This window comes from Lagenorhynchus albirostris, chromosome 1 (genome assembly GCF_949774975.1).
Source record: "Lagenorhynchus albirostris chromosome 1, mLagAlb1.1, whole genome shotgun sequence".
NCBI lineage: Eukaryota > Metazoa > Chordata > Mammalia > Artiodactyla > Delphinidae > Lagenorhynchus > Lagenorhynchus albirostris.
In genome coordinates, this window is record NC_083095.1 from 182,652,626 (window position 1) to 182,670,579 (window position 17,954).

The window sequence follows — 17,954 nt, forward strand, 5'->3', positions numbered from 1 at the left end:
GCACTTACACCGTGTGGGCTTAGGCAGTCATGAGATGTCACAGAACCCTATGTTCTTCATCTATAACGTGCCTCTCTCTCTCTCTCTCTCTCTCTCTCTCTAGTGTGCGCACACACACGCACACACACACGCACACGTGCACACATTGCAGATATTCGTTTTCTCCTTCACACCCTCTTTGTGCCTCTATTTCAGGCCCATCATTCATTACTGTTACTTCACCGTGTCTTAGCTCTCTTGGGATCTGGAAAGTTGATCACTGTTCTTATGGGTAGAAAAGTCCTTGTCTCCCTGTCCTTGAAGAGAAGGGCTGTGTCTTACTCACCTACATCCCTAAACGTGGCCCAGTGTCTGGCACGGAGTATATATCAATATATTATTGTTGGATGAAACCCTCACTCTTTTTCAGAAGGACTCAACAAGCTCTCTAGTACCTTCTTTAGAAAACAAAACAAAACGAAACAACTCCTCCAGCTTCCTCTCGTGGCCCCTCCCAGAATCTGTTCTCTCCTAGGCTGAGGCCATCGCACTTAAGGGGCGAAGGGCGAAGGGCTTTGATATCGGGCCCTGTGTTGAGTTCCAGCTCCTCCACCCACAAGGTGGGTGGCCTTGCGCCATCCAGGGAGGGAATGTGTGCCCTGGCCGGGGCGGGCCTGCCTCCTGTCTCTGTGATGACCCTGCTCCTACCTGGATCACACCCTTAGATATGAAGTGATCCTTTGCCGTCCGATCCCGCTCTGCTGTATCACGCATCACTCTGTCTACCCTCCTGTCCATTTCCTCACACTGACTTTCTCTGCTCTGTGGTCTGTCTTTGCTTTCACAGGTGAGTACAGTGTGGTCCTGGCCTGGCTGGTTTCCCCGGAGGTCCAGGTGGAACCAACCACACTGCAGCTGATGAGATGCATGTTCCCTCCTTCCTTAATTTCTCCCTTAGGTGAAAACTTGACCTGAAAACACTGCCTGAGGAGACCCGTGTCCCTTCCATCGCCGGTGGGTAGGGGGGACCTTGGCTCAGAGAGGAATTCCCTGTCGCCTGCTTGTCCAGACACCACTGTCGGGGGCTTCCGAATATATCCTTTATTCAACAAAGAGGCTCATCACTCGTCCCAAATTAAAGTGTTTTGAATGCTTGGGGGGTTAGCGTTTAACAGTTGTTGAGTTTTAAAATAGACTGAATTCCTTCATTCTCCCTCCTAGCGTTTCATGGTCAAGAACAGGCAGAGACACACATAGAGGGGAATGGGGACTGGTTTGTGCTCCTGACAAGACTTGTTCATCTAATCCTGGACTCACAGTCACAGCCACCCAGTGTCTCCCTCCTTCCCTCCCTCCCTCCCCCCCTTCCTTCATTCCTTCCTCCCTCCCTCCCTCCCTTCCTCCCCACCCCGACCCCCATTACCTAAAACATAAGAGGAAAATACAAGCGCTAACAAACCTGAACTGCTTGGTAACGTGGGAGCGTGTTTACGACACTCCGTTGACACATCTTCCCTAACCAAGATCCTCACCTTCACAGAAAAGCCTGCTTCCAGGACCGGTGCTTCTGGACTCAGACTCTAGTGAAGGTGACTGGTGAGGATTCACGTGTTGCCTCTTCCAGAGGCTTTCATTGTCATCGCTTGTAAAAGCCAAAGGACGGCAAGCATTTACCATGTGATACTGAACAAGAGGTAGAGGTGTCTGAGGCAGGAGGTCCTACTCAGGGCCTGAAACCGCCTCTCAATTATCCAGAGAGAGAAATATGAACACAGCTCTCTCTCTCTCTTTCAGCTATTGGAGAAAAACAAATGTAAAAATAAAACAATTAAAAATGTGTGACTCAAAATGTTTTCAAAAACAAAGCACACACTTGTTCCAAACCCAGAGACGAGCTAGTCATCTGTGGGACATTTGGGGCCCAGTGTGGTCAGACTCTGCCTTACACGCAGGTGGCCCAGACATAGGGCTGGTCGGCATGCCTTCTGGGACAAGTCTGCTCCACGCAGCAGGGCTTCCAGTGATGTCTGGGGAACCTCAGGGGCACAGCATTCTGTTTTCTCAGAGAAACAGTGCAATCCACAGAGGCTCTGGGCCGTTAGGATTCGGGCAAACTTCAGGAGCCCTAAAGTTTCTGGGCTCAACACAGGAAAGTTGGGGCAAAATAGTTCATGCCAGGGCTTCCCTGATGGCGCAGTGGTTGAGAGTCCGCCTGCTAATGCAGGGAACACGGGTTCGAGCCCTGGTCTGGGAGGATCCCACATGCCGCGGAGCAACTAGGCCCGTGAGCCACAACTACTGAGCCTGCGCGTCTGGAGCCTGTGCTCCGCAATGAGAGGCCACCATAGTGAGAGGCCTGCGCACCGCAATGAAGAGTGGCCCCCACTTGCCACAACTAGAGAAAGCCCTCACACGGAAACAAAGACCCAACACAGCAAAAATACATAAATTAATTAATAAACTCCTACTCCCAACATCTTCCAAAAAAAAAAAGAAAACCACAGCTTTACTCCTTTAAAAAAAAAAAAAAAAAAGCCCAGAGATAAACCCACACACGTATGGTCACCTTATCTTTGATAAAGCCCAGAGATAAACCCACACACGTATGGTCACCTTATCTTTGATAAAGGAGGCAACAATATACAGTGGAGGAAAGACAGCCTCTTCAATAAGTGGTGCTGGGAAAATTGGACAGCTACATGTAAAAGAATGAAATTAAAACACTCCCTAACACCATACACAAAAATAAACTCAAAGTGGATTAAAGACCTAAATGTAAGGCCAGACACCATCAAACTCTTAGAGGAAAACATAGGGAGAACACTCTATGACATAAATCACAGCAAGATCCTTTTTGACCCACCTCCTAGAGAAATGGAAATAAAAACAAAAATAAACAAATGGGACCTAATGAAACTTAAAAGCTTTTGCGCAGCAAAGGAAACCATAAACAAGACCAAAAGACAACCCTCAGAATGGGAGAAAATATTTGCAAATGAAGCAACTGACAAAGGATTAATCTCCAAAATTTACAAGCAGCTCATGCAGCTCAATATCACAAAAACAAACAACCCAATCCAAAAATGGGCAGAAGACCTAAATAGACATTTCTCCAAAGAAGATATACAGATTGCCAACGAACACATGAAAGGATGCTCAACATCACTAATCATTAGAGAAATGCAAATCAAAACTACAATGAGGTATCACCTCACACCGGTCAGAATGGCCATCATCAAAAAATCTACAAACAATAAATGCTGGAGAGGGTGTGGAGAAAAGGGAACCATCTTGCACTGTTGGTGGGAATGTAAATTGATACAGCCGCTATGGAGAACAGTATAGAGGTTCCTTAAAAAACTACAAATAGAACTACCGTACGACCCAGCAATCCCACTCCTGGGCATATACCCTGAGAAAACCATAATTCAAAAAGAGTCATGTACCGCAATGTTCATTGCAGCTCTATTTACAATAGCCAGTACATGGAAGCAACCTAAGTGTCCATGGACAGATGAATGGATAAAGAAGATGTGGCACATACATACAATGGAATATTACTCAGCCATAAAAAGGAATGAAACTGAGTTATTTGTAGTGAGGTGGATGGACCTAGAGACTGTCATACAGAGTGAAGTAAGTCAGAAAGAGAAAAACAAATACCATATGCTAACACACATGTATGGAATCTAAAAAAAAAAAAAGAAAAAAAAATGGTCAGAAGAACCTAGGAGCAAGACGGGAATAAAGATGCAGAACTACTAGAGAATGGACTTGAGGATACGGGGAGGGGGAAGAGTAAGCTGGGACAAAGTGAGAGAGTGGCACGGACATATATACACTACCAAATGTAAAATAGATAGCTAGTGGGAAGCAGCCATATAGCACAGGGAGATAAACTCCGTGTTTTGTGACCACCTAGAGGGGTGGGATAGGAAGGATGAGAGGGAGGCAGATGCAAGAGGGAAAAGATATGGGGACATATGTATATGTATAACTGATTCACTTTGTTATGAAGCAGAAACTTACACACCATTGTAAAGCTATTATACTCCAATAAAGATGTTTAAAAAAATACATATATCCACTCTTTTTTACATTCTTTTCCCATATAGGCCATTACGGAGTACTGAGTAGAGTTCCCTGTGCTATGTAGGAGGTCCTTATTAGTTATCTATTTTATACATAGTCGTGTGTATGTCTCAATCCCAGTCTTCAGTTTGCATTCTCAAGACTTGACAGAGTTCTCAGGAGGGGCCTCAATACATTTGGAAGGAATGAATCCTCAACTCTGTGAAGAGAAGAAGACAAGCTCAGATGGGTTAATGTTCGCTCAGGGTCAAACACTGCTATGTGTTTGGAACCAGGTCGGAACCCAGACCCTCTGACCTGGAAGTCTGTACTCTTTCCCTAATGACCTCTTTGACTACCGGCGACTGTTTTGATGAAGAATTTTGAACTGTTTGGACGTGACCTGAAAACAAAATTCCCCCAGGTGGCAGGTGCAGCGACCCCATGCTGGATGCCGGGGAACAGCTCCACTGCGTCCCTGGTCCCTGCTCTGCAGTGTGGTCCCACTGCTTCACCCTCGGACCCACATGTTCACTGAGGGTCCTGAGAGGTTGCACTGTGTAACATGGTGCATACACAGGCCCTAGAAAGGATTGGGGACCATTTAGTAACTTTTGCTACGTAGGCCTGGGTCTGGGCAAATTAGAAAAGAGAGTAGGAATTACGAGGACTCCCTCCCTCCCCTGCCTCAGTCTTGGTTCAAATGTGCCCGCCTTAGTGAGGTTGTCTCTGGCCGCCCTACTGCTCCTGGGCATCCTTTACTCCCATCTCCACTTTATTCTCCTCTCCAGCACTTACCACCATCTAATTAGTAATTCACTTTGCTGAAGATACTTCCCTTGTTTACTGTCAGTTCTTTCCACTAGAATGTAAGTTCAGCGAGGGCAGCAACTTGTTTCATTCTCTGTGCCGAGAACAGTGCCTGAGACATAGTAGGTGCTTAGTAAATATGGGCTGAACTGTGTTTGTCACACTCGCAATCATATTTCAAAAGGCACCCATAAGTCACAGCACATCTATAGTAACAGTAACGAGTAAGAGGATGCCTCCCTCCTGCCTGGATGGTGAGAACATCTGTTGGATTCCATTTCAGCTGCTATCACAGTGTCTTATTCCATTTGGGCTGCCATCACAAAATGCTGTACACTAGGTGGCTCAGATACAATAGAAATTCATTTCTCACGGTTCTGGGAGAATAAGCTTTCTCCGGCCTCTTTCAAAAGGGCACTCATTCCATAAATCACCTCCCAAGGTCTCACCTCCGAATAGCATCACCTTGGGGGTTGGGATTTCAAGGTATGAATTTTGGGGGGACACATTCAGACCACAGCACTCAGGAAGGGTGTTCTGACTTACTGCCCGACACCTGGGAACAAAAAGCAAGCTGGTGGTGGAGACTTGTGTTTTCTTCATAAGGAAAGCCTGATTCTAAGTGCCTCTTGGTACCCGGGCAGACCTTCTACCCGTATAGCCGGTCCTGCCCCTCTGCTTAGATTCCAGCGGTGTCTTAGAAAGACTTCCATGAAAAAGTTAAAAAAATACAATTTCAAATACTTGAAGTGCTAACATTGTATTATGCAGATAATTGAATTTCTTTAACATTCTGGAGAGTTGAAAACGTTTTTGTACTTTTAACGTTTCCTGGATCAAACATTCTCTGGGCAGGGCAGGGACACCGAATGTCATGTAAGCGCTCTACTGAGGCCAGTGGTCTGAGCTATACCTTTAATTTCAAGATTAGGAAAATTAGGAAGGTGGCTGAGTGGATTTTAAGCTATTTTCTAAATCTGCATGAATCAGCAAGTCTGTGGAGAATGGAATTTGGGGGGTTTTGTGTTCCCCATGGGGACCAGTCTCTGATGTCTTGTGGGTGATATGGTTTAGTGGACAGATGCACATCTCAGAAGTCAGTATGGAAAAAGGAAAAGGAAAAGGGGGAAGGCAGAAGTGTCCCTGACTCCTGCTGGGTTTCTTTTCCATTGGGCCGAGCACAGGACTCCCCTGGATGTTCTCTCCACCCAACAGGCACGCGAATCAGAGTTCCCCATCGATTCTGGGGTAATTTTATGGAGGGAGAGGTAGGATCTGATGCTCCAGTTACAGCCCCTCCTCTCTGTCCCCATCTTGTTTCTGGCAGCCACAAGGGGTTAGTATTTCCAGGAAAAGCAAGATGCCCTCTAGCAGGAGAGAGAGGAAACAAAGGAGAGAGAGGAAGAAAGACAGAATGGGGACCAGGTAGACCTAGAGGAGGGAGGGCAAAGTGATGAAGGAGGGGGAGGGGACAGGCAGCCAGAAGATGCCGTGGGAGCAAGAGGAAAGGCTGAGGGTGGGAACCCAGAGGAGCAGACCCTGAGATGCACCACCAGCCACTCCCATGCGTAATTCTTTACATTTTTAAACCATTTTCGTGCCTATGATCTCACTTTGCATGTCACAGCCACTCTGTGTAGGTAAAAGGCACATTTTTTTTTCTACTTCACTGATGAGAAAACTGAGGCATGAAAAGCCCTAGTGGTTTGCTCAAGGTCACAACATTCTAACTGAATCCCCATGCAGAATAGGCTATTTATATCATACAGCAAAATTCAGTCATTGCTTTCCTGGTCTTTCCATTTTTAAGCCAATAACCTGAACGGTCTATTAGGAAGTGAAGATATTTTCCTTTCTTTTATACTTGAACCCTTGAAACAAGTACTTCAAAATTTTAATGTGACTACAATTTCTCTAAATTTCATTGTTCATGTCAAAGCGTTTGACTAAAATATAGCAAAACTACTGTTCCTTTCAAGGGGGTCAAAATGTTTTCTGTGGGTGGAAACGTGTCCTGTGCATGAAGATGAAAGCATCTTTGTTGTACTCTTCCTTGGGGACTCTTTCTAGGGTTATTACTAAAGTCAAGAATAGATCAGAAATGGAGAAAAGGTAGGATATCAAGAATAGCTTTCATGGAAAATTGAAATCATTCCTTTTAAAGTTCACAAATTCTACTCTGAGGATAGACCCCCAGCCTTGCAGGATGGGCTCTTCCCAGATAGAAAGGTGGCAGCCACGAGAGGATTTTGATGCAACTGTGATTGATGTCAGCAGGTCCAGACGGTGATATTTTATGACAAATTTAATGGACATTTATTAAGCTGATTCAACGGCACCAGCCCTGGGCTCGATGGGGCCGGGAGATACAAAAGGAGGACATCATCTATGAAGGTCTTTGGGGCCAGTTAGGGATGGAAATGCCACTGATTCGAGTTTTGCACACCCTCTGCATGCTAGGTGCTCTTAACACCATCATTTCATGTCTGTCTCCCACAAACCCCACTGCAAGACAAGGCTATCGGGAGATTCAGTGACTCCTGGTGACCAGGTGGCTGCCCCCAGTTTTGCATCCAGGTCCTTTGTCTCTGAGTGAAGGGCTCTCGTCACTAAGCCAGACAGGAAGCAGCTACGGAATGACCGTGTCACAGCCTAACGCTGGGACACGCATCCCAGGTGCAGATCCCTGCTGGCACCCATGGTACAGGAATTCAGAGTTGGGGACAAGATCCTTTGGGGCTCGAGTTATGGTGGATTATGCTTCACAGAAGAGACGAAGTATGGACATTTTAGCGCTGCTTTAAGCAGTGAAGAAGTGGGTGTGGAAATGTTTTCAGGGAGGAAACGCCTTTTTAATAGAGACTTGGCTGGTTAACAGAACTTTTCTTTCTTGGGATGAACGTCATCGCTTCTCTTATATCCTGAAGCGTCAGCTCTCCTGGTGGAGACACGTGAGCACTGCCAAGGGCCTGGAATGTCCCAAGAGGGTAAGAATAGCCACGATGAGAGACGGCTGCTTCTGGCCTCTGGTCGCTGCAGTTGTCAGGAAGGCTTTGCCTCACACAGCTCGGGACCGTCTCAACTAGAGACAGAAGAACGACCTTGTGCTCCTGGGCTTGAATCTTCCCTTTAGTATCTCCAGCTCTCACCTGGGAGTCTTTTGTAGCTAAGATACATTTTTTCCTGCTAAGATTTCCCACCTCCTTGGAGAACACAGGCTCCGGAAGTCTCCAGCCACCTTTAGTCTGTGACCCCCTGAAAGCATGGACCAGCTGGACCTGCTGGGGTTCCTCGTCATCACCCTAAACTGCAACGTGACCATGGTGGGTGAGTAGCGCCAACCCCTGCAGAACACTGGTTCTGCCTTGGGTCACTTTTCCTGGCCCTCTCCCATGAGTAAGGCCTGCCTATCCCTGGAGGACAGGGAACCAGGGCTCAAGCTTTCCTCTAATTCTCCATTATTTAAGGAGGCTCCCCCATCCTTTAAGGATGTCTTGGGAGTGAGCAATGTTTCTCTCAAGGGGAGTCTTTTTGCTGACATTTGGGGGCTGAGCAGATGGGAGGGGTATTTTTGTGTAACTCTTCTCTGGCTACATTACCAGGAAAAGGAACAATACAGTCAAAGTTAGAGAAATTCATGCCTTGAGTAAGCTATCTTGTTCATCTTTTTAGGGTTTATCCTTGAAGCTCCATTTGTAAAGATTAGTAAGTTCTCTGTGCACTTTAAACCAAATCCCAATTTTAGTTTAGTTTTTATTTTTTTGACAAAGTAATACGTTTTCTGAGTTTGGTGTAGCCGAGTTAAATTTTCAGAGAGGTATGGGTGTCCTAGTAAAGGGGATTGAGAAAAGGATTAAAATATGTCTGTGAAGTGGTTGATATTTTCTTCATTGCTTTTTAGTCGAAGCCAACTTGGTTTTAAAAGTTTGAGTTAATGACTTTATCACGTAATGGTCACACAGTCCTTGAGTTGAACTGCCTTCGTTTATAAGAGAGTTTAGTTTTTCTGATGTCAGGTGATGATTTCTGTATCTCATCACAAAACAGAATATTTACAAATTATTTTGACTGGGTCTTCAACACACTCCAAAATAGTTGACTCATGAAATGAAAATAGGACTTGGAAGTTATTTTGATTTCTATGTTAGCCTCATTTATTCATGATAAATTGAAGAAAGACAAACTTCAATTCATAATAGCTGGAATGGGGGGAAGGAGTTCTGAATTACTGAAGAGTCTAAAAAACTGAATGTTCTTCAAGAAATTCGATTTCAAGGGCTTCAGAGCAACATGAAAGGGCTACAGAGCCCACTGGTTACATAAAGGTCGTGTGGACTCTTAACCATAGAGAAAACTCACTGAAATTAGTAGCTTGTATTTGCTATACACAGTTACAGGAATGCATTAACATCCTTGAAAAAGTTCACTCTTTTTAAGAGGAAGACTTTATTTACATCTGCCCAATTTTCTTTCTAGAACTTTCAGCCCAAACTCTGAACTAGCCAAACTAGATCAAACATTTTAGTATTCATGCTTCTTTAAATCTGCCAATTTCAAAGCATTTTACAAACACGTACAGGCATACCTCGTTCTATGGTGCTTCTCAGATACTGCATTTTTTTTTTTAACAGTTGAAGGTTTGTGGCAACCCTGCCTCAAGCAAGTCTTTTGGCGTCATTTTTCCTACAGCATTTGCTCACTTCATGTCTGTGTGTCACATTTTGGTAATTCTCACAATATTTCCAACTTTTTCATTGTTATTATATTTATTCTGATGAGCTGTGATCAGTGATCTTTGATGTTACTACCACCAGTGGCTGAAGGCTCAGAGGATGGTTAGCAATTTTTAGCAACGAAGTACTTTTTATTTAAGGTATGTGCATTGTTTTTTATCATGCTATTGCACGCTTAATAGACCAAGGTATAGTGGAAACACAGCTTTTATATGCACTGGGAAACCAAAAGATCCGTGTGACTCGCTTTTTGGGGGGTGGTCTGGGCCTGAACCCGCAGTATCTCCGAGGTGTGCCTAGTTGAACACACTGTCCGACACCTTGTAAGTGCTCATTAGACATTCGTCCAATGAGCTAACAGGCTGATACTGTTGCTGTGACTTACACACTTAGTTCTCCAGGCTCAGCACCAGTAAAGATTTAAAGCTGTTGCTGGGAGGAGATGTGTTGGTCTGGCTGTGATGGCGCCCTTCCTGTGCCTCTTTCCAGGGAAGATCTGGCTTATCTTCATGGTGCTGCTGAGGATGGGGGTGCTCATCCTGGCCGGGTCGCCGGTCTACCAGGATGAGCAGGAGAGGTTCGTGTGCAATACTCTGCAGCCCGGATGCGCCAACGTTTGCTACGACATCTTTGCCCCCGTGTCCCACCTGCGGTTCTGGCTGATCCAGAGCGTGTCTGTTCTGCTTCCATCCGCCGTCTTCAGTGTCTACGTGCTGCACAAAGGAGCCGAGCTGGCGGCACGTGGATCCCGCTGGCTGGATGATGACTCGGAGGACCACGACGGCCCTGAACTGACCCCGGGGGCCAGGCGCTGCCTGATGGTGCCGGACTTCTCCTCGGGCTACGTGGTCCACCTCTGCCTCCGGACCCTGACGGAGGCAGCTTTCGGTGCCCTGCATTACCTCCTCTTCGGATTCTTGGTCCCCAAGAGATTCTCGTGCACGCACCCTCCTTGCACCAGCGTGGTGGACTGTTACGTCTCTCGGCCCACGGAGAAGTCCATCCTGATGCTTTTCGTCTGGGCGGTCTGCGCGCTGTCCTTGTTGCTCAGTGTCGCCGACCTGGTCTGCAGCGTGCGCTGGGAGACGCGCAGGCGACACGGCGGGGCCCGGAGGAGGCCGTGTCAAGGGGCGGGGAGTGCGGCGCGGGAGGGACACGGGGCGCCCGAGGGACGTGGGGCGCGCGCTCGCCGGGGCCTGCGGACTGGAGGGCAGGGCGCGTACAGCCCCGCACCGGAGCCCACCGAGCCGGGGCACCCGGATCTGCCAGGGGAGGACGAGAGCGACGCGCTGTCCTCAGCCAGCGACCAGCCGCGCGGGGCCGGGCCGGGAGCGGCGGCCCCGGGGTGGGAGGAGCGCCCCTGCGCGCCAAGCGCCGCGCTCCCGGGCCCCAGCAAGTCCGAGTGGGTGTGAGCGGCCGGCGTCCCGCCCCGGGAGCGCGGCAACCAGGACCGAGAACATCGACCTGCAGAAAGGTGAGCTGGCGGGACAGACCGACTTCCTGAGAGGCTCCGGTGCAGCGCAGCAGGGATTTAATTTAGATGAAGCCTTCTGGGGAACCCTGCACTTGGCGTGCAAATGCGGATGGAAGCTCCAAGGATTAACCGGCGAGCATCAGGTCCATGAGTTTGTCGCGCTGTAGTTCTATTGTCTTATTTTACCGCAGTATGGGCTTGAAAAGCACGTTCTTTGGACTTACAGAGCTTATGAATATTTTAATGTTTTCGGGTGGATTATTTTGACGGTTTGTTGTTTGTTTTGGTTTGTTTTTCTGCTTAGCCAAAAAGGGCATCTGTTATGCACATCATCATAGAGGGATATTAGTTTAACTTCTCCAAACCCCTTTAATAAAATGAATGCTGATTGCGTTGCCATATCACACTTCCTACTTCACTGTGTTAAAGGAGAAACCACAAATGCAGGAAATATGACTGAAAACTTTGGGGTCTTTTGGGGGTCATCTTGGGTTCTTATTGCATGTGGGTGTGAGGTGCACAGGATGAAGGGTGGCCGCTGGCTTGCTTTAGTGTCTCTGGGCTGTTGGCGGGGTGGCTGTCCTCACTGAGCAGAGGGGGGCACTCTGGCTGCTGACAGGCCTAGAGTTGCCACACGGCTTCCAATCCCGGCTCTGTGTCCTCGAGACAGTCATACAGTTAGGGCTACCCTGAGGGTCTTCATGTCCCAGGGAAGCAGATGAGGAATGCTGCAGGTGTTCCAGCCTTGTGGTCTGTGCTGATGCTCCGGGGGTGGGGGGCCATTGTTCCGGTTCAAATAACTCCTCCAATTCCTGTCAACTTTGATTTTCTCCGCCCTGAAAGGAGCATGTAAGGACTGCCTTTGTGGGCTTGTTGGGAAGTTCAGATGAGATCGTGAAGGTGGATGCCCCCCGGCAAGAGAACAGAGCCGTGTGTAAGGTGTGTCCGGGGCGGTGGGTTCACCCATGCTTGACAGATGACTCTAAACAGGTCTGTCCAGGAATTTGTGCTGATACGACATTTGCATGAGGAGGAAGGTGTCCGCAGACTCAGGGATGCCCCCAACCTCCTCCCCACATCCTTTCTGACCAGCAGAGGCCTCTCTTGGGCCATATTTAGGATGTAATATTTCTAAGCACCAAAATGGTAATTTATTTCTGGTGGTGGTCTCTTGACCATTTTCACTCTGTTCTGTTCTTGCTTATCCCCACCCAGAAAGAGCAGGGTTTAAGAAATCTCAGCCGCAGATCTGGGAATTGTATTAGGTTAACTTTGGAAAACAGGGGGTGAGAAATTAGGGCTAATGGAGAAATTGTGGACACTCTGGCCTCCTGGGAAAGAGATAATTTAACAAGACAATGATTCTTCTTCTTGGGGTTGAGAGGCAGCCCCTTATTTCTAATTTACTTTATTTTGGCCTACGGTGTCTGTCCACTTCCCTGGCTTTCACGTGATCAGGCTGCAAACTGCAAACGTTTGGCCTGAGATGTGGATTTGTAATAAAAGATGACAGCTGAGACCCTCAGAGGTGGAGTTCATAGTGGATCCTGCAAACCTTGCAGCGTGACTACCCAGGAAGCTGTGTAGTGGACGTGCTAACAGATGCAAATATCTCTCTTCATTTACTATTCTTCCTTCCAGCTGCTTGCTAAACAGCCACAAAAATTCCCTTGCGGCTGTAACTTGTCAAATAAGGTGTCTGCAAAGGTGCCTGAGGTCTTTTCCCCCTGGGTTTATGAAATGATGTGTTATTTTGTGTTTAAGAATTTGTTTTCCTTTTCTTGTGCTTTAGAAGGTTAAAGTGCTTTTGACCTCAGAAATAGTATTTGAGAGGCAATTAAATGTCTATAAATTGGTCGTCTTCACCTGGGATATTTGATCCGAAAAAAGCCTCACGCATTATTAAAGTTTACACTGAGCGTATCTAGGGCCATTTCCTTCAGAAATAAAAATTCAGTCATTTCATAGAGGTGGTTTGCGGGATTGGCCATTAGAAGGAAATAAAGTCTTATGCTAAAGCAGGTTCGTCAGATTTTGTTCTGTGCCGGGAGTGGCTCTTCAGAGAGCAGTTGAGAACATCATTAAGCCTGTACTCCAGGGAAAAGGAAATGTTTCCATTCTCCCACCAGCTGAGGGCTCTGGGAACAGTAGCTTTTTTTGTTTGTTTGTCTTTGTTTCCTCATCTATTAAAAAGAAGTGTCACCTTTCAGAAGTAAGATAAATGTAAATATGGAAGATGACTTTTTATGTCCACGTATTTATCGAGCATTTTTAGTATGTCTGGTACTTGTACAAGGCAAGAGATGAGTTACAAGAGAAAGATAAGGAAAGACCATTTTGATGAGACAATTGGGGAATAAATGCAGGCAACATATGCTTAAAAATTAAATTTCATGGTTCAGACTTGGATATTTCATTATAAAAATTATGTTGTTTATAAATAAACCACCATTGAGCTGAATGGCAAACCTTCTCAAAGTAGAGGAATTGGGCCACGTGGCGGCTGAGCCTCGGCTGTGAAGCTACCGCACCTTCCTGGGCCCGTCGGGTGCCCCTCCCTCAGGTACTTGCCTACTCACTGCCCTGCTGGCCGGGGCTCCTCCCCTAGACTGCACCCCCAGGAGGCCTCCCAAGCCCATTCCCTCCAGCACCTCTCTCATCATCTTGGAATCTTCCATCTGCCAGGGGCCTTAGTGACTCAAACTTAACGAGCTAATTTGACACCTGGGTAAATAAAGGTCCAGGAAGGTGAAGTCACTTATCTAATATCATCTGGCCAGCTGGTGGCCAAGCCGTCCCACTCCCAGCTGGTTTTGGTCATTCCATCGCTCCGGGATGCCTTCTTGAAGGCAGTCAGACAGAAGGGGTTATTGTTCACAAAGCTGAACGTTGACAATAGTGTAAGCTTTCTAGGAGGTTAACAAATGAACAGAGGGTGCACGGTCCCCATAGAGTGAGTCCTACATATATACATTCACACACACATACGTATATACATATTCTTTTTCATATTCTTTTCCATTATAGTTTATTACAAGATATTCCCTGTGCTCTCCAGTAAGACCTTGTTGATTTTGAGTAAGTCTTGAATAGTGGTATTTGAGGCCGTATGAGAGGTCTACAGAAGAAGAATGCAATTGGTGTCTGATTACAGGTTAGAGCGGCAGACATTTCTTGAAGTTAAAACAGTTATAATGGAAATATAAGAACATAGAAGTTTTGTAATAATGCCCCTAGCCTCGCTCTATAACACAACATCATAATCTTTTTGTAGTCTTAGCTTCTTAGGTGTTAAAATTTATAACTGCACTTGTAATACTTTTATTCTGCTTTTCCCCCTTGCTCACCAATCATACACATTGTTCATGATTCTCTGCTCTTTATCAGCCGTTTGAATGGATGCGGAATAATCCACCAGGTGACCCGCTGATCACCAACCCCAGCCTCTGCTATGGAACATTCAGATCGCTGTTGACTAAAGTGCTTCTCGCTTTTTGATATTAGACAATAAAATAGCATGGGCACACAGGCCTTTTCTCTTATTAGGTTATTTCTTTACGATAAATTTCCAGACAATTTTTATTAAAGTTTGCATACATTCTCAACTATTAAACCACTTTTGACGCCAGGCAGACCATTTGTGATGCTTTCATAATTTCGTGGGTTGAATTTGAAATGCTAACCCTGAAGATGCCATTTCCCTGTCATGCTTTGTCGAGAACTTGGGGGAGTTCCCTCCAGGTAGATGGCGTGTCTGAGTCCCCCACTAAGTCTATCAGTGAAGTTGACCTTGGACATGGAACTGAGTCACAGTGACACACGTTAGTTACATTTTAGTCATTAACCTGTTCGTAAAATAGTCATCCTTACCTATTAGAGAATTTAAATCCAATAAGATTTACAAGTTGGGCCAGCTTTTCAAAGAACTTGATCAGCTAGGTGTGTTTCAGTGCATTCCAGTTGTAATTATTTAATCATGATTTTCCCCCATGCCTGAGGAAATTGCCTTTCTGGAATAAATTTCAGTCCACGTTAAACTCAAAAACACAATTCTGTGTTGTTCAGCTTGTGGCTCCCAGCTGTCCTGATTAAGAGCTGGTCTTGCCCTGTTCCCGGGCTCTTCTGCCCCTCTACTTTATTTCAACTTGGCAGCCCCCAGACCCAGGTACGCCTGGAAGTAAGGATGTTGACGAGCTGTCGAGAGGCGGTGGAATCTGTGCGGCTCTGACGGGCGGGGTTGGGGAATGAGGAAGAGGGATGAGATCCTGGGTACTTGGTAACTTTCACCAGAGGAAACCCTGGTGGAAGATGGATGCTGATTTGGTTTGGAAGTGCTGAGGTTGAGTTGTCTGTGGAGCGTTCAGGAGATGCCCAGCTGGAAGTTGGTCTTACTGGACCAGAGCTCAGAGGTGTTTGGCAGGAGACAGATTTGGGAATAATCAATGTAGAGCTGCTATCAGATCCTTGGGCATTCGTGCCCACGCTCTATCCTCTGCTTCAGGCAACCCCTAGGGGACAGGAAAAGAGCCAACGGTGTCAGCAAGACCTTCAGGAACCCTATGGCCACTTCTAAGGGGGTGAGTCCCTTGTCTCCTCATAACAACCAGACCTCATAGCAAAGCAGCCCCGATTATTCACCCTCAGCAGGGGCTAAGTTGGTGGGACAAACAGCGGATCTGCAGTATTCCAGAAGTTGTCACATATCTGTGCTTGAGTTTATATATTCCTTTAAAACTCTAAGCTCTTTCCTTCTGCGTCCTCCTTTCTGACACCACCTGGGTTTCCACCCAAAGCCTCTGATGAGATGTATCATATTTACTACACCCCGGGGGGCCCAGTGTGCACCGTGTCCCCCATTCCTTGTATTTCCGTGTCATTGGCAGGGGGAAGGGTCTGGCATCCGGCACCTGATTTGGTGGATAGAGCAGAATTACTTATTTACTTAACGTTATTTCTATAGGCATGAGTTGATATCAAACCTGGTCTTTCGTTTAAGTGTCCTTATGCTGTTGCTTCCATTGTTTGTTCTTGTTGCCAGATTGTCTTTTTCTCAGATGAAATTTACCTTTTTTTGGGGAGGGGGAAATATTATTTAAATTTCATCATGCTGATATCTTTTATTGCCAGTTTTACTTTCCAGACACACACGGACATAATGCCGCAGCAATAGTGGGTAGAGTGCTGGGGAGAGAAGAGGGCCAGGGCGGTGGCCTAAAGGGGCCGCCCAGTGGCTGGCCTTTCTGGAGAGCTTGGTCCTAGCACCCAAATTGGTGCCACTATAAGTCACAGTCTCCAGTAGGGTCCCCACCACTGTCCCCCCAGCTCCATGTTTTCTTAGTTAGCTTCCCATCAACCATTTTAAACTCTTCTTCCCCACTCCCACCCTAGCTGGTGACCTTGCTTACTACCTGCCCTGCCTGGATTTCCTTTTTTTAGCTGCTCCATGTGGCTTGCAGGATCTTAGTTCCCTGACCAGGGATCGAACCCAGGCCCTGGCAGTGAAAATGACGAATCCCAACCACTGGACTGCCAGGGAATTCCCCTGTCTGGATTTTCTGATTGAATCTGTCATAACCCCCCTACAGGATAGGTAGTGGGGCTCAGTGTACAAATGAAAAGTTAGAGAAGGTACAATAAACTCCAAGTTCCCCACTGTAGCCCCAATATAGGGGCTAGTGTCTGGCGCCAGGTAGCTGTTCAATAGGCGATTTTTCAAGTTAATTTTACCATAGGAGAAACTTAAAACTATGGGGAGACGGCAGCACAGAAGGAAGGTTTGAAGACATGAGATAAAGAGGAATCAGTAACAGAACAGCTATTTGACCTGATGGAGGATCAGACAAAGAATGCAGGTGAGGGGATCGGCCCTGAGTGGAGGGGAGACGTCTCCTTGGAGACCAGAGGCAAGGGGGTCAGGGCAGAGCAGACGGGATACTCACGGGAGGGTGGGGAGTGTCTGTGGGCAAGTGTGTTTGGAGAAGGTCTGGAACAGCTGCCATGGGGAATGGAGAAGGAAGCTGACCAAGGACCCACACAAGAGATCAGCCTGTGTCCCTCTGGCTGGAGGAGAAGGGCATTAAGTGAGTGTCTACTGCATGCCAAGAGCACAGGTCAGGTCACTTGATCCTCTCAGTAGCCCTGAGGGTACCATTTGACAGATAAGGAAACCAAGGCTCACTGGTAACTTTCTCAAGGCCACACAGTGAAGGAAACTGCAGCAGGAATTTATTAATAGATCTGACTCCAAAAACCTGTGTTCTTTCCCCATACCCCACCGCCCCTTGCAAGGTTTTGGCTCATTAAGGACAAAAGCCCTCCCTAAGCCGCAATCAGCTCTTGGCCGGCTCGAGGCCTCTTCACTCCTTTCTGGGCCAGGAACAGAGAGGACGCTTACGGTCATGGAGGGACCACCTTTGCCAGCTACTGATTTTTCCACGAGGAGAGGATTTCTCAGCTGCTTGATGCCCTCACTCTGTGTGCCTCTCCCACTGGGTATGTCGCAGTCTGTTTGCACTTGACCCTTTGATCAGATGCCCGACTGCGCTGCTCGGGGCATAACGAACCTCAGCCATGTCTTCTTACACAACTTAAAGTTCAATAGTGATATAGAACTTTTAAAATTCACTTTTTATAAACTGAATCCAACAAGTCTTTAAAACAGAGGTGTGCACACTACTATATATAAAATTGATAAAACAACAAGGACCGACTGTATAGCACAGGGAACTATATTCAATATCTTGTAATAATCTACAAGAAAAGAAAAGAATTTGAAAAGTTATATATATATAAGTTGTATATACATATATACACACATATATGTATATATGTGCATGTGTGTGTGTGTATATATATGTATGTGTGTATATATATATATGTATATATAT

The 17,954-nt window shown here is 46.6% G+C and overlaps 1 protein-coding gene across 1 annotated transcript; it reads left to right on the forward strand.

Annotated features, from left to right (window-relative positions):
- Window positions 1-8,123: 8,123 nt before the first annotated feature.
- Window positions 8,124-11,005, forward strand: GJD4 (gap junction protein delta 4). The gene is made up of 2 exons (XM_060121400.1): window positions 8,124-8,187; window positions 10,083-11,005. The coding sequence occupies exons 1-2, from the start codon at window positions 8,124-8,126 to the stop codon at window positions 11,003-11,005; spliced, it is 987 nt and encodes a 328-aa protein (XP_059977383.1).
- Window positions 11,006-17,954: the final 6,949 nt, after the last annotated feature.

Excerpts from the sequence above, each read along its gene's own strand:
- GJD4 (XM_060121400.1), top strand. The coding sequence starts at position 8,124 with ATGGACCAGCTGGACCTGCTGGGGTTCCTCGTCATCACCCTAAACTGC. Across the intron at positions 8,188-10,082 it reads CTGCAACGTGACCATGGTGG|GGAAGATCTGGCTTATCTTC; the intron begins GTGAGTAGCGCC and ends GCCTCTTTCCAG.